Consider the following 24,940-nt stretch of genomic DNA (forward strand, 5'->3'; position numbering starts at 1 on the left):
TGGTACAGTAGAAAAATTTCATAACTCCATTTATTTTTTTTAGATCTGACGTATAAAATAGGGCTAAGGTGGTTAATGTATGTTTCATAATATCATAATTTATATCTGAAAAGTAACTAGAAACTAAAGTTTTCAAAATTTCGCCTCTGAGATGTAGTGGAGTAGAAGTAAAATTATTGGAAATTGGAAATACTAAGTAAATAAGTACAAATACCTACATTTTGTACTTAAGTACAGTACTTAAGTAAATTTAGTTTACTTAGTTACTTTCCACCACTGACCACCACCAACATCACCACCACTAACTCTTATCACCAGACGCGGTGCTAGGTCTCTACTAGGGTGGGGGCTTAGCCCCCCAGGCAACGGACAAATGCACGCGTGCGCGAGTGCATGTGTCCCCCCCCCGCGCACGCTTCGGTTTCTGGCGGATTTGGGTACTTTTTTCCCAGTTTTTTTTTTACTTTATTTTGGTTTAGGGTTAGGGGTAGGTTAGGTTAGGGTTATAGATATATAATTCAAAAAAATAAAAAATGATTTTTTTATTTATTTAAGTTTATTTATTTTTATTGGTGGCTTTGGATAAAACATTGGTGGCTATAGCCACCGAAGCCCCGCGTAACGCCGCCCCTACTTATCACCTACAGTACACCTCCCTCATCACCACCTCTATCACCACCACCACCTTCATCAATCCATCACCATCGCTATCACCACCTATTCTATCACTACCTCCTCCTTCATCACCACCACCACCTTCATCAATCATCACCACCACCTCCATCATAGACTGCCCCCAACGCTCCTGATTTCGTGTATAGAGGGGCCGGGTGTAATAGAGCCGGCGAGAGATTGCGCCCTGATCCCATTGGTTCACCGATCTGTCCGTCATACCCCCGCCCCGTTAACACAACATTACGAGCGACGCCCACTGCACTCTGGTTGGTTGGGAAAATGAAACACTTCCTCATACCGAGTACACCGACGCGCTGGGCCAGGCTTTTATTTTTTAGCAAAACTAAACAATAAAAGCCTGGAGATCGAGGCTACCTCCATCACAGCCTCCACAACCACCCCCATCACCGCTGCTATAAGACATGAGCAGCACATGGGAGCCACACACCACATGGAGGTCATAATAAAGGATCGTGGGATATCCCTGCAAGTCGGGGACCACCAGCCCCCTCCCGCTCCCGGCCCAGACATGACCACTCCGCCTGTCGCCTGCACAGATCCCTTGTCAGTGCCACTGACAATGGCCTCCTTTTTCTTTTATAGAATAATTGAATTTATTTGTCATCTTTCTTCCAGGCTATACAGTCTTGGCTACGTACCATTAGGCGAGGAGATAGCAGTGGCAAAGGGCTGTCAGCAGTTTGAAAGACAATTATAAGCCTCACGTTTGTCCGGACTTTGTTGATTATTAGCCTGCTCCGGGGTAATTATTCAGCCTGGTTTGTCTTTTGGAGCCAATGTAGCGTGAGATTGCTCTGTTTATGGCTCAAACTGGAAAAAGCAGGACGCTGGAGAATGTGCCAGAAATGTCTAATAGCTCTATGTGAAGAGTGCCCTTTAGTGGACCCTCTGATTTTTATTTCTGTACTGGATGGCATTTAGGGAGAGAAAGAGATAAGCAGACAAGACAAGAGTATCACTTTAATTTGGATGGATGGCTGGATAGATAGATACAGTAGATAGATAGATAGATAGATAGTTACTGTAGATAGAAAGATATACTGTAGGTAGATATTCACAGGAGCACTGAGCTTGTCGTCTGTGTGAGCTCATAAATGTAAGATGGAGACGGTAAATCCACATGAGATAACCTGTGGCTTGTCTGCGCCGCTTGCTGGGAAAATTAAAGCTCTGCAGACCTGACCTTTGGACTGTGACCACTCAGACGGAGAGCTATTACCTACAGTACCATGTATGTGCAGGAGGAGGACATGGGCAAGAAACCATGGAGGTGGGGGGGGGGGTGTACAGTATGTGTTTTTTTGTCTGTCTGTGTGGATGTCGTTAAGCGTGTTTGTGCACATAATGTGTGTGATGAAACTTTGAGTTTGTACACTTAACATATGTGAGTGTGTGTATAATTGGCTGCAAGTCGCGGTTCCATTGTCCGTCAGGGTGCATGAACACACACACACACACGCACACGCACACGCACACACAACACAATTTTACCGTATATTAAGCACACTAAATTAAATTATCACGCTTCAGATTCAGGTATTGCAGATCATCGTGATTTAAGCACATTTAGAGACACAAAAGGCATTGGCTCTGCACGTTGTAGCTACCCCAATTAGTTCAATGGAGCCCACACAACATACACACACACACACACACACACACACACACACACACTCCTCTACTACTGAGAGCGATGATTACCACCGAACCTAAACCTCACCTCAATCTCACCCCCAACCTAAACCCATACCTCAGTCCCAGCCTAAGCATCACCCCCAACCTGAACCTCAGTACAAGCCTGAACCTCAACCCCAACTTCACCCCTGAAACTCAACCCACACACACCCCATCCTATATCCCAACGCAGCTTCCCTCCACCTTCCTCTGTCGGTCGAGTTTGAATCAAAGGGTCACAGAAATGTTGAAGCAGCCACAGGAAACAGGATGGAGCCTGAGAAAATAGAGTGGAATCAGGAGGAGGAAGATGAAGCAAGGAGATGGAGAAGAGACACAGAACAGAGACCCAGCGGGTCTTTGGTTAGAGGGAGAGTGATGGACGAGAGAGAAAGTATGAGAATGGGAGAATGAGTGAGAGGGAGGGAGAGATGAGTCCCCGGGGTTCGAGAAAAAGGCGGTGTGAGAGAGAGAGAGAGAGAGAGAGAGAGATGGCCGCAGGGTAGAGGAAAAGAGAAGAGAATGTGAAGCAGGGTCACAGCATGAGGCTGAAAGAAAGGAGAAATTTAATAAGGTATGTTAAGAGGAGGAAGGGGACCTGCTGGCTCCCAGGGGAAGAGGAAAAGCAAGAATTCTCCACCTCTATCTGTCCTCCGTATCCATCTTTCAATCAATCTCTCTTCTTCTTCATATCTGTGGAACAGCATGGGATCGTACTTCTGCTAGAGTAACACTGTGTGTGTGTGTGTGTGTGTGTGTGTGTGTGTGTGTGTGTGTGTGTGTGTGTGTGTGTGTGTGTGTGTGTGTGTGTGTGTGTGTGTGTGTGTGTGTGTGTTGTGTTGTGCGCGCGTGTGTGCGTGCGCACACATGCAGTCGTGTGCACATTCAGGTGTATGTAAAACCTTGTTGTGTGTCTATGAGGTGGCTTTGTGTGTGTTAAGTTGGATTTATACTTTTTCGCCTGTGTTGCACACCGAAAATAGCAGAGTGACAAGCTCACAGCACCTCACGCTGCGACCCATTGTGAGCTTGCAGATCTGCCATTTTTGGTGGTTCTCGACACTGCGTGCAACAGTGCCTATCCAGCCCTTTAGCGTTTTTTCCACAGTGTGATTACCACAGTCTGTTCCAGACGCGGAGGTTCTGTGTAGGCGGGGTGGTTCTGGTGTCACAGATAGGAGTCATTAGGGAAATGCCGAGTCAGGTGGAAGCAACGAGAGCAAATTGTCAGGCTGAGAGCTTGTTTTGTTGCCAGGCTCCACGGCTCCTGAACAACCCTGTCCATCCCAACTGTGAATTATTATCAGACGGCGCCTTACGGCTCTCCCAGCCTCCTTTCAATGGGGCTGCGAGTCTGCCTGCTTAAAGCAGTAAAGCGACATTCCACCCATATTATGAGGGATGATCAAAAAGAGAAAATCAAGCACTTTGTCTATTACGTTGGTCAAACAGTCAATCAGGCCCTCTCGTAAGGAGGTTTTGATGTGGAAGCAGACTTCGATCACCATATAGTGGAAGGATGTCATCTGGGGCAAATTACTTTGAAGGGGGCTTATGATGATATTATTATGTTATTTCTCAACCAGCCTCCGGTGTAATTGCTTCTCTGAGGCAGATTTACCCCGTAGTCTGGAGGTTATTAGATATTTTGCCACAGTGTTGAGTTCTTTTTTTTATTGAATTCCTACAAAAATCCACTGTGTTATTGTAAATATTTTAAGCAACATAGTAATTTAAAACCTATATGTGGCCAACGGTATCCCTCAGAGAGACTTAAGACCTCGCTATTTTTCATTGTCATCATTTCACTGAGCCGTGTTTAACTCTGCGGGGGGTAATTGTCCTCCTGGTGATATCACTGGAAGGGCAAATTCTATTAACTCTCATTAACTCTGGAGACAAATGTGTTATTGTAAGATGGTTAATGGTTTTAGGGAAATGTGTAAGATTGTGCACATAATATACTGTTTTTATTACCGCCTCGTTTAACTAATAAAGGGGTGGCCCAGATCGCTGGCCTAGCGGTCCAGGCATCTAGGCTCTAATGTAGCCTGACAGTGCATTGCGGGTTCGAGTCCCGTTCCCGATGACCTTTGCTGCGTGTCTCTCTCCCTCTTTCCTGTCCATCTTCACTTTAAAACTATCAATAAAAGGCAGGAAAGCTAAAATAACTAAAAACTAAGAAAGGGTTGATCAGTGGAGCTGTCTGTCTATGTGTGTGCGTCATAGGTGCCGTGGTCTCGTTCACTCTGTCTGTGTGCAGTGGGTGTGCACATACATGCTCGTGCGTTTAAAGCCGAAGGCTCCATACTAACCGCTGTGTAGTGTGTAGAAACACCACTATTTTGAAGCATTTCTGTCTTGCGAATGATTGCGAGAAGAAATTGGAAAAATGTTGTTCAGTTCCCAGCTGTCAGGTGAAGAAGGAACAGTCAATTGTTTCGTTTTTTTTGGACTGAGACATGGCTTTTGTTGGCAATATTCCAATTACACCTGACTGTATAACCGCTCTAAGGTGACCACTGCAGTGTTCTTCTAGTGTTCAAGATACTGCTGTGTTACCCAGGCAAGGCGAGGCAGTTTCATTTGTATAGCACACTTCAACAACAAAAGCAATTCAATGTGCTTTACACAGAAGATATCAAGCAAAGGAAACGTGGCTTAAAAGACTGAGCAGCAGCTGGCCTTCAGCACAGCACACGTGGTTGTAATGGCTAAATAATGATTTTTATATATATTTTTTGGGGATCAATACCTGCATGAACAAGCGTCAGTCTCGGATCAGGAATAACAAAGAGACATCACCGTCATGGTTGAGAACTCAGTTATCACTTCCATCCCTCTTTCCACTGCTCTCCACTCCACCATCACTCTATCCTTGCAACCATCAAGCCCCCCCTGACTGACTGACAGCCGTCCCTGTGTGGCTATGTTGTCGGGGAATTTGAGCACACACACACACACACACACACACACACACACACACACACACACACACACACACACACACACACACACACACACACACACACACACACACATATGGATTCACCAACACGTACAGATACAACCCCGCACACAGAGATGGAAGCACCCGCGCATACACACACTCACACTCAAATACCGCTCCCAGAGAGAAACACATGTATTCACACAGACCTGCTCAAAGGGTAGGATAGGAACACACAGACACACACACACACACAACATCCACACCGTCTGATCGGAGGCTATGATTCCCCATCGGCTGCAGCGCTCCACTGCCATGTTTCTATATGCTCTGACAGGCCCGTTGTTGGCTAGTGTTTCTGCCGCCGCTCGGGGCTCGAGGAGGTCAAAGACACACAGGGGCCCGATGCCAAGATGCGGACGATCCCTGACATGTCTGGCCATGTGGAAAGCACAGAGAGGAACCCCCCGCAGATCACATTAGTACGAGGTGATACCAAAGACAAACACGCCAGAGATATGTATACAAGTCTGCACAGCAAGGAGCGGCCTCTGCTAGAAATGACACTTGTGATCCCTTAAGCTCTTTAATTGGACACTTGGGGAGATAAACTGTATCACATAAGTGGTCTTTATTCCCCAATTTTTAATTCATCTTTTGAAATTAATTAAGTGTGGTTGGAATCTTTGGAAAAAAACACATACTTTGCGTCTTTCATGTGGTGCTAATTTGCATGGCTGTCTCATGCTAGCTAATGAGGCTCTGGAAACCAACTCCACCAACTCTACTTGAAAACACACTGCCTTTCCTGTATTTTTAGAAGTGCTTGAGAAGCAGAGTAGCCATGCCTGAAGACCAGAAGCCTAATTAATATCTCCCATGGTCAGGTGTGATTCCCCTTGCAAATGTATGGTTTCCCCATGCCGGACAACCCAGGTTTTAATCCAGGTTGTTACACTAACACTACTGGTTGTAGTGGTTGCATTTCTTTTAATGTATGCATTTGAGACTAGCAGAAAGTAGAAATTGAAAAGTAAACAAACGGAACATTATGTTATGTGAAAACAAAGGCATGGATTGTGTTTGTGCAGAACTACGGGCTAACATAACTCCAGTTGGTGTAATTGGAGAGCGTCAGATGATAAAGATATACACTTAAACACAGCAAATAAAAAGTCGATGAGAGAAACATCGCCCACTACAGACAGACACACAGACGTGAGAGGACGTCTGTTTGCAGCTCCTCTTAAATTGCCTATTTTCTCCTCTTTTTAAGCTATATATCAGCCGCATTTTACCAAAATATGATAGATATTGTTAGTTTTACCCGGATTTATATGTCCAATAACATATTTTAAAGATCGGATACACAGATTTCTTCCTATATGGGTATACTGGCGAATTGTCTCGGTTTGGGCTACTACCAGTGTTAGCCTGCGGCTAGTTTGACAGCTAGCCGGCTGGAGCTAAACAGCTGTTTAGCTCGGCAGCTGTTAGCCCGCGGCTAGTTTGACAGCTAGCCTGATGGAGCAAACCGGCTGCTAGCACGACAGCTATCCAGCAATCGGAAACAACATCAACATCCACCGAGAAAGAAGACCACCAAAATCTTGCCAGAGGCTGACTCAACGCAATAGGCCCAGTCATATGGGCCTTTGCCGGTAAGTGCCGGCCCGCATTGGACCTTCTGTGTGAATCTGAATCTGAGTCTACTCCTCGCTGTGGGCTACCGTGTGTAGCCCTCGCGGGTACGTTTGTTTTACACTGTGACACTGCCCGTCTACCAACACATCAGCTAGCCTGCATCATTAATCCATTACTGTTACCTCTTTACTGGCCAAAGCTGTTTTTACTCCCCAGCAACCGCCATCATGCCACCACTCACCTTAACACCTGGCTGTGACAGCTGCCTCCACCTGTCCAAGAAAGTAGCAGAACTGCAGAAAAGGATATCGACGCTGCACAAAATCCAAATAGACGAGATTTTCCTCGACTCCCTCGCCTCCTTCTGCCCCGATGCCACATCGCCCGGTGCCGACGCAACCGATCCAGAACTGTTCCTCGCCGCTCCGACACCAGCAGTGGAGGAGCTAGACGCGACTGTCCCGATGACGGAGCCGGTCAACTCCATGACCCAGCAGGGTGCTAAGCCCAAGTCCAGGCTCACATTAGCAATGAAGGATCTGGACGCGACTGTCCCAATGACGGAGCGACCCGACAGCGGGACCCAACAGGGTGCCAAGCTCACATCAGCAGCAAAGGAACTGGACACGACTGTCCCAATGGGGGCTAGGCCTAAGATCAGGCGGCCGTCATGTTCCACCCCTGCCCACTGGAAAAAGACCAGTCGGAGGAAAAATAGAAGAACATCTCGCCACTGTCCCCATCAACCCCATGCGACACAGACCAACACTAGTAATAGATACTCTTTACTGGCAGAGCCGCTCACCCCCCCACACCCTATGCACAATATTCCATCCGAGTCTTCTGAGTCTGACGGCTCGATGTCATCTTCGACACAGTCCATAGAAATGTCCAAGATATCCACCTTGGCCACTGATCGTTGTTCTCAGCAACATACTCCATCTTCTCGACCTGGCCCTATGCAGGACCAAGCAAATGCACAGTCCACCGCTGGGTCGGGAAATTGTCAAAAGGAGCCATCCACCTCTACCCGACACAAATTGTTGCTGTCAGCTGTAAACAGAAGGTCTGGGGGTCCCACGAGCCATCAGTCGACTCCAAACCCCTCCCCCCCAACACCAAATCAGTCTGACACCCAGACCAAAACAAAGGTACTGTCGTCCAGAGCGTCATCTCGCGTCCAGAAAGATGCAGAGGTGACGTCGCTTGGCGTCCAGACTGCTGCGGAGGTAACTTCGTCTAGCGTCCAGACGGATGCACAGGTTTCGACGCCAACTGGAAGCACTCAGTCCCCCCCTCCCGTTCGGCCACTTTTTTCTCCAACCACACTCATAATAGGCGACTCCATAATTAGAGATGTGCGATTTTTTAACGCAAACACGGTCTGTCTCCCCGGTGCTACAATCCAAACCATTATGGATTCAGTCAAAAATATGCTTCCTTCACTCCCATCCACCGTCAAAAGAGTGATTGTCCACATAGGTTTCAAAAACATAGCACGCCATGAATCTGAGATCACAAAAAAGGGGTTTGAAGAACTTTTTACACTCCTTAAACAGACAGGTTTGTCTGTTTACATCTCTGGCCCCATCCCTACACTGCCGCGCGGTTCAGGAGGACTCTTCAGTAGAATCCTATCTTTCCACACTTGGCTCCAGTCAGAATGCAAAACCCAAAAACTGGAGTACATTGACAATTTCAATCTCTTTTGGAATCGCGAGCCGTTCTTTAAAAAAGATGGACTGCATCCAAACTTGCAGGGCGCAAATGCTTTAGCAAGTAATTTCCAACACAGCGTCCACAACTGACTGTTTGACCCCACCGTCACATCAGTTTCACTTCCACATTCTCCACATACCTCGACGGTTTCACTGCACCCCATTCTAGATACCGCTAGCTCCCCCTGCAGGTCTACTGATAATCAAACACATTCCACTGAATCTGACATCCAGGACATGGACAGGTTATTTTCCACTAAAGGTCTGCATATTATCCACCTCAACATAAGAAGCCTTTTCCCCAAAATCCCGGAAATAAGATCATTATTTAAACAACAAAAGGTTGGGATTCTATGTTTTACTGAAACAATGCTAGATTCCTCCATCAGTGATACAGAAATTGAAATTGAAAATTATGCAGTAATTAGGAAAGATAGAAATCGCAGAGGAGGTGGAGTTTGTGTCTACCTTAGGGCAGACATAGCTTTTAACATTAGACCAGACCTTGATCACGAGAAGATCGAGGCTGTGTGGTTAGATATTTTACTACCCCACTCAAAACCAATTTTAATCGGAGCCTGCTACAGACCTCCCGAGCAAAACAACTTTTATGACCTATTAGAAGAGACCTGCACAAATGCAGTAGATTTTATCAACTCAGAAGTTTGCCTTCTTGGGGACATGAATACCAACATTTTAAATAAGCATTGCGCAACTTACAAAGCCCTAAGAAATTTTTGCCACCTTTTTAATTTTCACCAACACATTGACCAGTGCACTAGGATTAGTTCCTCTACCATTATTGATTTAATTTTAACAACTGACAAATCAAAAATTTCCAAAAGTGGAGTCATACATTTTGGCATAAGCGATCACTCCATCATATACTGTACACGTAAGCTTCAGAAAACAGTACTAAACTATCATAACACAATCAATATCAGATCCCAAAAATCATATAGCAGTGAGGCTCTATCTTCCTCTCTGGGGAACTTGGATTGGTCTCCAGTTCTTAAGTGTACAGAAGTGGATAAGTCATTGGACCTTTTTAAATCATCTTTTTTACCGATTGTTGACAAACATGCTCCAGAAAAAACTGTGAGGATAAAAGCTAGAACCGAGCCATGGTTTAATGCAGATATTTTAAAAGCTATTAGACTAAGAGATGACATTTTTAGAAAGTACAGGAAATCCAAGGATGAGCACCTGTTTACTAAATATAAAAAATTAAGAAACGAGGTCCAACGAACAATTAGGACGAGAAAGAAGGAGTTTTTCACCCAAAAAATTACAGAAAACAAAAACAATCCTCAAAAATTATGGAAATCACTGGGCCAGTTAGGATGCAATAAGAGGTTAAAAACCAAAACACACAATCTAAACCTGGAAATAGGAGGAAAATTTATATCTGATAAACTGGAGGTAGCCAACAGTCTCAACACCTATTTTACAACCATAGCAGATTCACTAGTCAGCGCACTACCGGCACAGTCAGGGTGCTACAGTGAGGCTCATATAGAGCGTTTTTATAAAAATAAGGGAGTTAAACCTGAGGCCTTCTCCCTTAGGGAAGTAACCAAAGAAGAAGTGTTAGAAAAGCTAAAAACTCTAAATCCTACAAAAGCAACAGGTCACGATAACATCCCAGCCAGATACCTACGAGACGCAGCAGAAGTCATCACTTCCTGCATAACCCACATAATAAATTTGTCCATCAACCAAGGTCACTTCCCACAGGAATTCAAATCGGCGACAATAACCCCACTGTACAAAAAGGGAAGCAAATTACAACCAGGTAACTACCGCCCTGTTTCCATTCTATGCACATTATCAAAGGTAATAGAGAGACTTATATATGAACAGATAGAACATTATACAACATCACATAAGTTATTGTACGAATTTCAATCTGGTTTCAGGAAATCACACTCAACAGACACCTGTTTACTATATCTTACAGATCACATAAAGAAAGAAGTGGACTTAGGTAAGTACTGTGGCATGGTAATGCTTGATTTACAGAAGGCATTTGACACTGTAAATCACAGCATCCTACTGGGTAAGCTTGGGGCCTTAGGCTTCAACACCACAGCTACCAAATGGGTAAGATCTTACCTGGATGGCAGAGAACAAGTGGTGAGAGTAAATGGCACAATGTCCTCACCTCAACCATTAACATGCGGAGTCCCTCAAGGCAGTATTCTAGGCCCTCTCTTCTTCTTATTATACATTAATGACATGAAGTCTGCCTGCGATTGCAATCTGTTTCTCTTTGCAGATGATTCAGCCCTCTTAGTCTCACACAAAGAGAAATCAGTAGTTGAAAAAATGCTTAGCACAGAATTAACCAAAGTCAGTATCTGGTTAGAAGACAACAGGCTGTCACTCCACTTGGGCAAAACAGAGGCAATCCTGTTTGCATCTACAGCCAAGCTAAAGAAATCCCCAGGGCTTACGGTAGTGGTTGGCAACTCGCCAATTAAAGATAAGGAAGAAGTAACATATTTGGGATGCATACTAAATAACTCCTTATCTGGAGAAAGCATGGCTCTGAAAGTTATCATGAAAGTAAACCAGAGGATAAAATTCCTTGCTAGAATATCGCCCTTCGTAGATCGAAATGCGCTAATAATACTGGCAGGGGCATTGGTACAATGCCATTTCGACTATGCATGCACATCCTGGTACTCCAACATCCCAAAGATCCTGAAAAAAAAGCTCCAGACCTCACAAAACAAATTAGTTAGACTGATCCACAAGTTACACCCCAGAACTCACCTTCTGCCGGCCCACTTCAACAGCCTCAAGTGGCTCAAAGTCGAGGAAAGAGTAATTCAAATTAAAATGTGTATGGTCCACAGGATCATAAATAATGCTGCACCTAAGTACCTAGATGAATATTTTACCAAGGTCAGCACAGTACATAGGTACTCAACCAGAGGAAGCTCCACTAACTTTGTGCCTCACCTATTTAGCAGTTGCATGGGCCAGAGTTCATTCCTGTACACTGCAACAGATGCATGGAATGAACTACCAACAAGCATCAAGACCACTAGCTCCATGGCTGGCTTTAAGTTCTCCCTTAAGAGATGGCTCACTACCAGTGCGACCTAAAAATACATTTTTAAAATTTTTTTTATTAGGGTTCGTATCCTCCCCAGCCCCCGCACACATGCGCAAGCGCGCACGTACATGCACGCACGCACACGCGCACACACGCATACACATATAGATACTCACACGCACGCCCGCACCTACACCAAGATCAACAGGACCACGATGGAAATAAGCTTCTGGCTTTCTTGTGTCTATCCTTTTGACTATTCCCTGTGTACATTGTTTTGTTATGTGCAAATTGTCAATAAATCAATCAATCAATCAATCAATCAATCAATCAATCAATCAATCAATCAATCAATCAATCAAACAGCAATGTAAAGAGAAAGCCGGTATTATTTATGTGAGTGGGTGCACTGTGGTAGGCGAGAGAGACGGAAATGCTCTCACATTTCTCAAAGAAGTATTGCAGCGGTTTTTACTGTAGCCGTTAATGGACTCCCACTTACCCAGCTGAGTATTATTCGAAGGTTTCAGAGTTCTTGAGTGGGCCATTGAAGGTTTTTAGGCTGGGTTGTGACACCATGGAACTGAGAAAATCCTTGTGGTTTGCTTAGGCCTTCTGCAAGAAAACACATCAATCCACATGTGCTGCTTAACGAAGTAAGCCATTAACATTTCTGCCAAAGCTCTTTTCCTATCGTTTGTTTCTATCGTTTCTTTTATTGTTGTGTACGCAAATTCCTGTGTTTAAGTTTAATCCTGAGAGTGTAAAAAAATATCCAAGGATTAATTAGACTCTCAAGCCTCTAGTTTGATAGCAGTAAACTGATACATTCACCTGACATGCAGGGGATAACTGTGAACATTTTTTTTTTTGCCAGGGATGGGGCTTTCCTGAAGGGTGGGGGTGGGTGGGTCTCCCTTCCTCTTTACTTTGAGAACCACGCAGACCGGATAGTGTGCACAGACCGAAAATAAAATGGTGAAATAAAATGCAATAAAATCCAGTGCTCTTGTGGTGCGCTGTCCCTTTTCATTAGGCCCACTCGTTAAGTCAATTTGCACCAGCAGTACCGGTTCCGCCGCTCTGTGTCAAACTTGCAAAGCCATAAATTGGTCTGCTGATGAGCCTTACCTCACTTACCACACTCAAACCAGACGCCTCAGAGTTAAACTGACACTCATTACATTAGCCCACCACTAGTCTCGCGTGGCCAAACAATTGGAGATCACTGCCTACCAATACATCTGGTGACATTAAAGTTCAGTGTAGGTCGTAGAACTGGGTGGAAACAATTCAAGAGGTTTAAAAAATAACTGCATTGCAGAACAAATGCAAAGACTTTAGGGAGGTCCTTTATTTGGGATGGTATCAGGATTGGTTTACATGGTATGGTTTCCAATACTGTGCATTGAATTTAGATTTCCCTAGAAGTAGTGGTAGGTGGAGATCTCGATCGAGCGTCTGGCTGTGCGAGACTAGCCCAAAACGGGAGATCAATAACTAGCTGTCCGTCTCTCTCTACTTGTCCCTAAAGCACAATAAATACTCTCCGAACTATATCGTGCACCTCAAGATGTATTGACTCTCCGAACTATAGAGTTAAGACATCTTGAGGTGCACAAGTTTCGCCTCTTTCACCTCTTCACCTCAAATTGAACCAAAGTTCAATTGGTAGTTATATCACCTCCCTTTCCGAAGAAAAGTTTGGACGTCGGAAGGAGTATGTATTGCGCTTAAGTCAGTAGGTCCAGGACATGTCTGAGGCTGTGTTTACTTTTAATATTACCGCAGCAGAGCCCGCTGTGCTATTGGATTTTGTTGTATTATTATTACCCCTTATTGTTCTCCTGGATTAGCCTTAATAAAAGCCTCTCTTTGTGTAGCTTACTAGTACTGGAAAGCAAAGGGAAAGAGAGGCAAGTTACTTGAGACCCAAAAAATCATGATAATGCCTGGCAGTGTTTTTAGAGGATAGAGAGGGAAGAGAGGGGCAGTCTAGGGATGTGTTGTCTGACAGGAGCGTCTGTGGAAGACTATTGATCCAAGCAGATGAACCATTGGTTAGCCTCACTTTGGAGTGTCAGAGGAATATATCTCTCTTTCTGTTGGTCTCTCTCTCTCTCTCTCTCTCTCTCTCTCTCTCTCTCTCTCTCTCTCTCTCTCTCTCTCTCTCTCTCTCTCTCTTACTCTATCTTACTCTACACATTATTTGCTTCTGTCTATCCATGTACCATTGTCTTTCTTGCTTGGTGTGTATCACTCTCACCTAATGCGTATCTTCTCTCTCTCTATCTCTGTCTCTCACTCTGCTTGCATGCCTGCTGCTTAATACAAACAAACAGAGAGCTCATTTCTGTCTGGTTAGAGGCCGTGTCTCCGTAGCTCTGTGGAGAGGGCTGAGAGGTCCAGAGACAACGGCAGTGGCAGGCCGCCAGCCTGTTAATGTGCCTTTGATCACTGGTGTCTTTTTCCAGTGACTGCACGTGTTTTTAGCGTGTTGGTCGTGGTGAAGATACTCAACGTGCATGGGGGGGATTGATGGGGATTATACATGTTTTGAATATGTCTGTCTGTCTGTCTGTCTGTCTCTGATACTCTAAATCCTTGCTGATCACAAAATGTCTTGGATGCATGCATGTGTACATAAGACGAGACGTGTGTGTGTGTGTGTGTGTGCGTGTGCGTGTGCGTGTGCGTGTGTGTGTGAGTGATATGCTTGGCTGAGGGATGAAAATTAATCGCAGATGAAGTTATTACGTGCAGTTGTTCTTATTGTGTGTGTAAGAGTGTGCCATTTGAGAGTGTGCTTGTGAGGAGCATCATTTTTTGTGTCTGTATGTGTGTGTGCAAGCATTGTTTGTTTGGATATTTTTAGTAAACGTGTCCACTTGAAATGTTAGCGGTGTGACTGCAGTGTGATTATACAAATTAGCATTGCAGAGCATATCACAAGCCTTGGATACAGCAACTTCATTATTTATCACGAAGCCAACCCTCTCAATATGGACAGAGCCTACGAGATGAACGGCGTCCAAGTACAGTGAAACAGTCATCTGTCTTTCTGGAAATGTTTTCCACTGCCTTGCACTTTCCTAGTTGTCTCTTTATCGGCTACAGTTTCAGAGCAAAGCCTTTTGTTTATGTTAAAGCCAAGCCACTAAAAATGTAAGTGAAACCTAACTGGTGTTTGTTTATACAGTTTGTAGAAATACAAAGTAACTTTTCCCTTTTAACGAGCCACTTGTTTTGATGTTAAAGTAATACAATGCAGAATCCCAAATAACGATTTTTAGCAACCTCTGCTGGTCACTACCGTCACTGCATACAATTTCCGTAATCCTCGATTACCCAGAATTCCATTCGTTTTCACCGGAAGCCGGAAGCGTTTCAAAAAGCGATCTTTTAATTGTTTTATACTATCTACGGATCGTTTCTCTTAGCCAGTGGAGCATTAGTTACCATGAGCTGTGCTTTCTTTTTCTGTTCTTTTTCGATCTTCCAATCCTACATTATCTTAACATCAGCGTGAGGTTCCTTTTTGTTATAGCGCGGTAGTTCCTGGCCAAACAGGAAACCGTTGCGGTAGTTCCTGGGGACGTCGGCCACGACGTCATGACGTTGGCCAGGAACGTCATTTCCCCGGGAATGTCCCCCCAGTCCACTTTCAATAGAAAATATATAAATAAAAGGCTTCCGGGGGTGAAATTCACGGAGTGGGTGTTGTGAAACTTTTGCCACTCGCAAAAGATATACAATTTAACTTTAGTTTTGTTGAAAACGTTACCTAGTATTACTTTAATATTACAGATTCTGTGGCCGCCAGCAACATTGTATATTGATACATACACTATCCAACAGGATAAAGTTTGCGTAATATTGCCCTGCGGCTCCCCATTCCTATTGTGCATAAAGTATATATATTGTGTGTGTGTCTGTCTGTCTGTCTGTCTGTCTGTCTGTCTGTCTGTCTGTGTGTGTGTGCGTGCGTGCGTGCGTGCGTGTTATATGCTTGACTGAGGGATGGAAATCGATCGCAGATGATGTTATTTACGTGCATGTACAGTTGTTCTCATTGTGTGTGTATGAGCACATGTAAGTTGTGTGTGCTTTTATGTGTCTATGTGTGTGCAAGCATTATGTGTTTGGATATGTTTAGTAAGCATTTACAATTGAAATATTAGCGTTTTTTAGCAGTTAGCTGTAGAGTGATTTTACAAATTAGCACTTAGCTAAATTAGCGCTATACAAACAAAGCATATCACGAGCCTTGGATACAGTAACTTTACAATTTATCACGACGCCAACCCTCTCAATATGCCTAGAAGATGAACAGCGTCCAAATAAAGTGAAAGTGATCTGTCTTTCTGGAAATGTTTTTCCACTACCTTGCACTTTCCTAGTTGTCTCTCTTTATCGGCTTCAGAGTAAAGCCTTTTTTTATTAAAAGCAAAGCTGCTAAAAAATAAAGTGAACTCTGTGTTTATACAGTATGCAGAATACAAAGCAACCGTTCCCCCTAATGAGCCGCTTATTTTGACGTTAATATTACAGATTCCGTGGCCGCCAGCAACATTGTATTTTGATACATATCCAACAGGATAAAGTTAGCATTAATATTGCCCTGCGGCTCCCCATCTCTATTGTGCATAAAGTATATTGTGTGTGTGTGTGTGTGTGTGTGTGTGTGTGTGTGTGTGTGTGTGTGTGTGTGTGTGTGTGTGTGTGTGTGTGTGTGTGTGTGTGTGTGTGTGTGTGTGTGTGTGTGTGTGTGTGTGTGTGTGTGTGCACACATACAGTATATGCACCTGTGAGTGTCTAAGTAGGAGTGTGTTTGTATCTGTGTGGAGGAAGGGAGGACAGGAGGGCCACGCAGTCTCCTAGCAGATGGCAGGGCCATCAGTCTTGGTAATTAGTGTGGTTGCCCGAATGGGCAACCAGACTATTGTTATAGAGAAACTTTGTAGATAAACAATTTTTTCAACCGCATCTCCTCCCACAGTTTATTTTTCCCAATTTAGTGGCATATGTCAAAATGACCGTCTTGACCGGGAATCGTCTGCTTGTATTTTGCTAAGAGATTAGTTAAATAGTTTAATTGATATTGATTTATTAGTGCATTAAATGTCCCCATCCACTTTAATGGAAAAGTGAAAAAACTCAAATTCAAGTATTTTTTTCTCTGAAATCGTAAGAGCTAGAGTTACCAGATTTGGTGGGGAGGTACATAATTTAGTCCAAAATTATCTTAAAAATAATCACACCATTCGGCCTCATGGTGGCGCTATTACAGCCCACTTTACGTTTTTGGCCTATAACTTTTGAACCGTAGGTCCTAGAATAAAAATCCCCCCCCCCTAGATTCCTTGGGTCATGACGCAACTCCCCATATAGGCCACGCCCATTTGCGTCAGGATAGATTTTCCGCCATTTTGAATTTTCTTCAAAACACACTTTTAGCTCCTCCTCCCATATATTTTGTCCAAATTTCACAAAAATCGGTACGCATGATCTCTGGACCCATGCGATAATCTGGAGTGAAACAGAATTTTGATAGTCCATACCGTTCGTCCGTAAATGGCTTCCAAAGTTAGAGGGAGGGGCCCGTTTTACAAAAAAGGCCACAAATCACGAACGAAACGTCCAGTCAATCCCAAATTTGAATCACATGTCAAGGGTGGTTTACTCAACGAATCCCCAAAAGCATTTCCACTTTGATCCATAGGGGGCGCCACAACTGCGCAAAACGTAACCGTTTGATGCAAAAACATGATTTTTGGGGGGATCACTCCTCTCAAAATGAAAAGCAGGTGATCTCAGGAGTTACAGGACGATGTCATTGGCCTGCTATATTTGTGGGAGGGGCCTATTTATTTAGTGGGAGGGGCCTATTTCTTAAAATTAAAATGCCACGTATCACGAACGCAGGATCCAATCAGCACCAAATTCGAATGGCACGTCGCCTGGCCTCCGACGGTATTCCTCCAAGCGTATTCCTCAAGTCCCGGCGGCGGCGACCCGCGACCGGCGGCGGCGCAACCACACTTTGCAATTTCCCAGAATTGCGACGCGTCTAGTTGAGTTATACTCTCCCACTAAACACAGCAGAGTTTCCTGTGAACAAGAGGAAACTTTTCTGTTTTGCATTTGGTTTCGTGTTTTCCCGTACTGCATGCTTATTGACTTCCAAGCTGCCGAAGGCCTGCTGAATTCCAAACACCCTGGTTTATATGGGGGTTTCAGGCTGTGCTGGGACTGGGAGTGAGTCACTTTTTACACTCAGCGCTTGCCCGCATGCACAACATGTCATGGAGCTTATTTGTATGGAGATGTAACTTGTTAGGGAAATGAATTGGTGGTATTTTTGTTTAGTTTTTTGGAATGAGTATTATTCAATAGACATTAAACAATACCACCTTGCAGCAAAATACCCCGAGGTAAAATGTTTGGCACTGTGTTTGCCCGGCTCATTGCGGTTAAGCATTGCAGTGGGGCCCGTAGCTCACGAGGTAGAGAGCGGCCATCTGGGAACCGAAAGGTCCCCGGTTCAATCCCTGGCTCCTGCTGGCTTCGTGTCAAAGTGTCCTTGATCAAGACACTGAACCCCTAACCGCTCCCGAAGTGCCTTGCATGGCTGCCTCCACCCGTCGCTGTGTAAATGAGTATGTGAATGACTGAATGTAAAACACATTGTGAAGCGCTTTGGTTTAAGGTGCTATAGAAATAAAGACCATTTACAGTTTGACAAGGTCGTCTCTCAACAAATGTTTGACCTCGTCTCTTCTAATTTAAGTTAACTCTCTTTTTCCCCTTCTCCCTCCCTCCCTCCCTTCTTTCAAATCTCTGGCTTTGTCCTCTTTCTCTCTCTCTTTCCGTCTTTTCTTCATCCTCACCTCTTTCTCTTCATCCTGTCTCCTTTTGTCCCCCTTCTCTCTCCATCCTCCATCTCTTTTCTGCATCTCTCTCTCTCTCTCTCTGTCTCTCTCTCTCTTTCTCTCTGTCCTCCCAGGTGTGGCGGAGGTGATAGTGCTGGTGGGAGGGCGTCAGGCCATAGGGATGAGCCAGCGCTCGCTCACAGCGGTCACCTGCTTCAACCCACAGAACAGCAAGTGGTATCCACTGGCCAGCCTGCCATTCTACGACCGCGAGTTCTTCAGTGTCATCTCAGCCGGGGACAACATCTACCTGTCAGGTACTTCCCACCACCCTCAAACACGTGTAGGCGTACTGTGTGTTTGAACCTATACAAGAACATACTGTATAGATATTTAGATTTGCCCAAATATATCTAAAATAGCATTGTGTCAAAAATTGAGTCAAAAATAGAGGTGTACCACTTATTGAAATAATGATGGTGAGGGTTTTTTTTCCCATGAAAATTGAACGTCTGAGAAATCTTTACAAGAGCTCTTTTGTGCTCAGTAATCTCTAGCTAGACCCCTATCCCTCAATTCACTGCATTTGAATACGGTACTTAGATTTCAAGGTGATAAATAGCTCTCTCCTTTGTTTGTGTTGAATGCTGGCAATTGTAGTCTTGAGTCGCTGGCTGTAAGAATAAAGGGTAAGATATCAATGCAGCCCAATTAAAAAAATTCTCCCTACAAAATCTGAGATGTCTTATCATGAAAAATAGGTTGAATTTCACTCACCCCAACATGATGTCCACCATGATCCATCACTTAAATTAACCACTAATTTAACCATATCCACATTTAACTACATCTTCTATCTATGCAAACATGCGCATGATGTAGTTTAAAAACACACATCCCCTAATGTCCCCAAATCACTGTAATTCCTCAATTTCTGGATGTCGTTATTCAAGGACCCGAAGAATAAACGTGACACTTTCATTTGAAAACTAGGATCGTTTTAACTTCATTTTATGGTTATTGATCTTGGTCGCTTGGAAAAACAAGCCGTCTTTCAAATGATCCTACAGTCTTTTCGAACAATACTTTTGCACGGTTTAACAACAGTGTTGCATAAGCCGATTTTTTACCGGCCGATTTCAGTTCTGACTTTAGGTGAGTGATAAATATGCACTTTGGTCAGACAGTTTTCTAAACTCTGTGTTGGCCAAGTGATTCCATCAAAGTGTTTGAATTCTGGATAGACCTGAACTCAAAAGATTCGGTTAAATTATGCACTCGGGCATGGAGCATCTCACCAGGGAACGTTTTTAATGACTGCATCTTCGAGCAGTAGTATTAACATAGAGTCTCAGATGAAGGAAAAAGCTATTCATATTCATGTTTTAGATTGTGATGGTGTGGTGACAGATGGATTGAAAATGAGAGGTGGGAAGAGCGAAGCTTTGCAAGCAATTTGATCTTTCTTTAAGTCAGGTTTCGTGAGGACTAGTCAGGGTGGTTAAAGACAGCTTAACTAGGATGACACAAAACAAACTCACCCAAAGCTCCCAAAAATATTTTCTGTGTTCCCTGTCATCCTGGTAAACAATTTTTATATTTAATATTTTTCAGGCTACAAGTGTAAATTCTGTCCTATTTAAAGCACCATCTGTCCTAAAATCTTCAGGACCTCTCTCCTGTATTCCCCTGTTTGACTTTAAAGTCGCTGCAGTGTTTTTGCACGTATACTCTGTTCCACTCCATGCCATGCACTCAGCCTGTCTCTCTCTCTCTCTCCCTCTCTCTCTCCCTTCCTGAGACACCTTTAACTTCCTCCAGAGGTGCACTGTATTGCTCCCTCCACGGTCCATTTACGTCGGAATCTCGCCGCGGCACTCAGGCCCTGACATTGCGGCGCGGAAATGCAACAGGATTTGTCCTGCGTGTACTTCCCCCTTGTTCTCTTTTCATATAAATGTAAATGCGTGTTTGGGCATTGGAACAGGTCTGCAGGTTGTCCGCAGGGAGCCCGGCAGTCAGTGGGGAAATCAGAGGGTGCACTGGCTCGGCCAATCAATGGGCTATGAGCTGTAACCTTCCTTTGCACTTGGAATGGGGTCACAAAGTCACTCCCCATGTTACGTGTCAAAGTACATGGCGTCGAGCAGATGCTTTTGAAGGAGGCTCTTGTGCTGAAACGAGAGAGATAGGTATTTTTTTGGTTGGTTGCTTGTGTTTGTTGACTGCACACCGGCAAACGGCTTTCGGTCAGGTGACTTTGTCCTTCAATTCACACTGTTGTTTATTATCGGAACTGTTCTACTTAGAAGTTTGTCCTAAACCATGGAGTGGACCCAAGTCTTCCAAATCAGCACAGGCACAACATGCAAGACAAATAAGATAGAAGAAGAGTTTCTTATCATTCCTCTGCGGTGCATCCGGTTTGCCTGAGCGCTCCAACCAACACAATTAGCTGTGTTCATGGGGGGTAAGAATGCAGGAGGAAAGCATTGTCTGTTACTGCTCCATGGACTCCTACAGGTTATAGGAGTCTGTTCAGCAGGGAACAGAACTGGGAGGGATGCACTATGCACTCCAAGTGAAATGCCTCACTGTCAGGTGACTCCATTTGTATCAGAGAAGTTGTCTGCACCCTCCCAAAGACCAACACTAGGGGTTGGCAGTGTCAGGGACTATACCCATGGGTGGAGGTGGTTTACATAATGACTAAATTGGGGAAAACATAAAAAAAAAAAGTTTCATTTGTCGTACCAATGTTTCAATATGCTTATTAGGACAAATATATTCTATACTGTATACTGAAGAATGCTGTCCTGGAATACTTACTAATAGCCCTCTACTTTGCCTCGTGTAGGTGGTACGGAGTCTGGTGTGACAGTGGCTGACGTGTGGTGCTACATGTCCCTGCTGGACAACTGGAACCTGGTGTCCCGGATGAACATGGCCCGCTGCCGACACAACAGCCTGGTGTACGACGGCAAGCTGTACACCATCGGAGGTCTGGGCATGTCAGGAAACCTGGACCATGTGGAGAGGTAAGCCGCATGCAGGCAGTGATGAATCAGCGATTACCAACCTGCGGGCCGGGAGTATATTGCAAGTGGAACCCCCAAAACATTTTAATGATAATTTAACATTAATAAATGTATCCTTTATTACAATTGGCTAATGGGAGGGCGGGCTGGCCGGGTACAACGGGTACGCTGACAAAGCCCCCGACACTATGACTCAGACATATTGGTCGGATTGGCGGTACTAACGTTGGTGTGAGGGCCGCTTAGCGGCCCGGACTCTAGTGTAAAAAATGCCTTGTTTAATGGTCAGATGGGTGGGCCGCAAATACTTTCAAGATTTTCAAGTGGGCCCTGATCCAGAAAGGGTAGCGGGAACCGCTGTTATAGATAGATGAGTCGAAGATTCTCATCCAGAATGCCCCACCTGGAAGGCTTGCCTTGAGATAACAAAGCGGCTCTGACTTAACCCCCCGAATCAATGGCCCCCTTGACCATTTCTCCATGTGTTGCGGGTGATTGGACGGAATCAGCCGGATGCTGAGGTGTTCTTTGAAGTAATCCGCTCTCAGCAAATAAATATGCACAGTGTGCATGTAGTGTCTGGCAGATGGTGAGGCTCAGTGGTGAGACGCTGCATATTGTAGAAGTGGTTAGATGTTAGGGTTAGTTGTTTTGTTTTGCATTTTTGGCATGTTCCCCTTCAGTGGGAGAACATTTTAATTCCACCTATAATTGCCTTCAATCAATTAGCCAATAATGCTACCATTTTACAGCTCAGTTCCTATTGCAGTATCATATCCAATTACTTCCTATAGTAACCTTCCCTATCTGGGAATTAAGGGCGCATTGTTCCAGAGATATGAACAAAAGTTAAAAAGGAAATAATAATAATTCTAAGACTATCCATGCCATGGCCCTATAATACTGTATTTTCAACTCAAAATAGCTCACAGCATTAGTGTAAAAGTCTTAGGATAAAAAACACAACTTTGCTCATTTAACTGGTGGGTTCATTTGCTCCATTGCTCAGGCATACAGTAGGCCTATATGATGCCTAGAATCTGCCCACCTAACCTATCTGGCATCAATCTAAATAACATAACTTACATACAGTAATGTACCTAGCATCTCTCTAAATAACCCACCTAATATAACTAGCATTAATCTAAATAACATAACTTACATGTCTAGCATCTGTCTAAATAACCCACTAAATCTAAATAACACAATTTACATACCTAGTATCTCTCTAAATAACCCAGATAACACATCTAGCATTAATCTAAATAACATAACTTACATGTCTAGCATCTGTCTAAATAACCCACTAAACATGTCTAGCATCTATCTAAATAGCATAACTAAATGACTAGCATTAATCTAAATAACATTCTGTAACTACATGCCTAGCATCAGTCTAAATCAAATAACGTACCGACTGTATCTAGCAACTATCTAAATAACTACCCAGTAGATACTAAATAGTCACTGAGCAGGAAGTGCAGACATAGACAGGAACAGTACGGATAACAATAGTAAATAAGAAAAAGAGGTTGCGCATCAACAATGGGTTTTCTCAGTGGAGTGCGAGACCCAAAGTCCAGTATACACATCAAAATAAGGATTTTTTTTTAAATCCCCCAAAACGCTCAGCGTTCATTTATTGGTGTGTCCAATAAAGAAAGTGGAAATGTGAGAAATTAGTAAGTAATCCATTTAATTGAAATTTTGGATGTGCTACCCTAACAATAGTACCCTGGTCGGGTTGAGTTTGGAGTCTGTAGAGGTGGGTTTTCAGACTGCAGCGGAAGATGCAGTCAATTGACTCTGGAGTCCTGAGTGTATGTACTGTACTTGTTAAGCAGGAGAGGATGTAAGCAGATCGGTTGGCTATACTGGATGTTCTTGTTCCACTCATCAGAGGATTGTAAGGAGATCGGTAGGCTCGCAGTATACTATGTTCTGGTTCACATCGTTGGTATCAGTATACTGTAGTTGGAGGTCATACAGAGAACTGTACGGTTGGCCCTTTTCCTTAACGATGATTTCATATGGTTTGGTATTCGTCTGGACTCTTTAGGGAAAACGTGAGGAATTTGCATAGTCTCTCTTTCACAAAAGAGACTGTGGCCAGGTTTGTCTTTCTTGTCTTTTTTTTTTTTTTTAATCTCAATGACACTTGGTTTGAAATGTCTCCCTGAGCTTGCGTTAATGTCACTATAGTTGTAGACCACTTGTGAGAACACTGTGTGGACTAGTTTATACCATTTAACTAGGACTGAGGAGTGTCATCAGGAGCATGTAGCCACCTTCCCTCTGCCAGGCAGAGTGAGATTAACCAGAGCAATCAAAAGAACATTACTGAACATATTAGATCAGGTCGCTGTTGCTCATTACCTGGCAGCACAATGGATCTCTGAAGCCGTTCACAATGCACTACAGCTTTCCAAATGAAACAGTGTAATTTGATATATCCCCATAATGCTTCCATACAGTGTCATTATGACAGCGGCTTAGATGGAATATTTGCCCCATAATGGAAATGCATTTCATTCCTTTGCCTCTGAACTGCTTAATTGGAAAGCTGCCGGTGCATTTAGAGCATTCGTGGCTCCCAGGAACTCAGTACGGTATGTGTGTGTGTGTGTGTGTGTGTGTGTGTGTGTGTGTGTGTGTGTGTGTGTGTGTGTGTGTGTGTGTGTGTGTGTGTGTGTGTGTGTGTGTGTGTGTGTGTGTGTGTGTGTGTGTGTGTGTGTGTGTGTGTGTGTGTGTGTGTGTGTGTGTGTGTGCGCGCGCGTGCGTGTGCGTTCAAGCATGTGCGTGCGCATGCTTGAATACGTGTGTGATTGTGTGTTTTCATGCATACGCAGAGCGTGCCATAAAAAGAAACTAACATTCACATACTTCAGCTCTATCTCTCTCTCCCTCCCACAATCTCCCTCTCTCTCTGTACATGAAGAGCCAGAGGCTGCTCGCTACTTGTTATTACCGTCCTAACGCTGCACTCTGACATTCTGCTACAGCATGGGGGAAAATGACCAATACACAGAGCACAATAGTTCAACTTTTAATGGTTCGTGAAGAAAGAACCGGGTGTTTCGTTTGAGAGGAGAGCTGGCACCGCGGGCAGGGAGGGTGTCGGTCAAACCTCCGTGTTCACCTGCCATATCATTTGAAAACTGAACAGGTCCTCTCAAATTGTGTGGATGGATTTTCTGTTTTAGTTTCTTCTGTCCTAAAGGCTTATGGTGAGGTGAGAGCTGAGGTATCGATTCAAAGGTACAGAAAAGTCTCCTGTTTGTGAG

General features: G+C 44.1%; 1 protein-coding gene across 2 annotated transcripts in view; it reads left to right on the forward strand.

Moving 5' to 3' along the window:
- Positions 1-24,940, forward strand: part of klhl29 (kelch like family member 29) — a 356,868-nt gene that overhangs the window by 281,585 nt on the left and 50,343 nt on the right. For both annotated transcript variants that reach the window (XM_080452938.1, XM_080452939.1), the window contains 2 exons: positions 18,753-18,935; positions 21,476-21,656. In XM_080452938.1, the coding sequence (XP_080309064.1) occupies positions 18,753-18,935; positions 21,476-21,656 (364 nt within the window). The remainder of the gene's footprint in view (positions 1-18,752; positions 18,936-21,475; positions 21,657-24,940) is intronic.

This window comes from Gymnoscopelus braueri (assembly GCF_963280865.1).
Source record: "Gymnoscopelus braueri genome assembly, chromosome: 16".
NCBI classification, from domain to species: Eukaryota; Metazoa; Chordata; class Actinopteri; order Myctophiformes; family Myctophidae; genus Gymnoscopelus; species Gymnoscopelus braueri.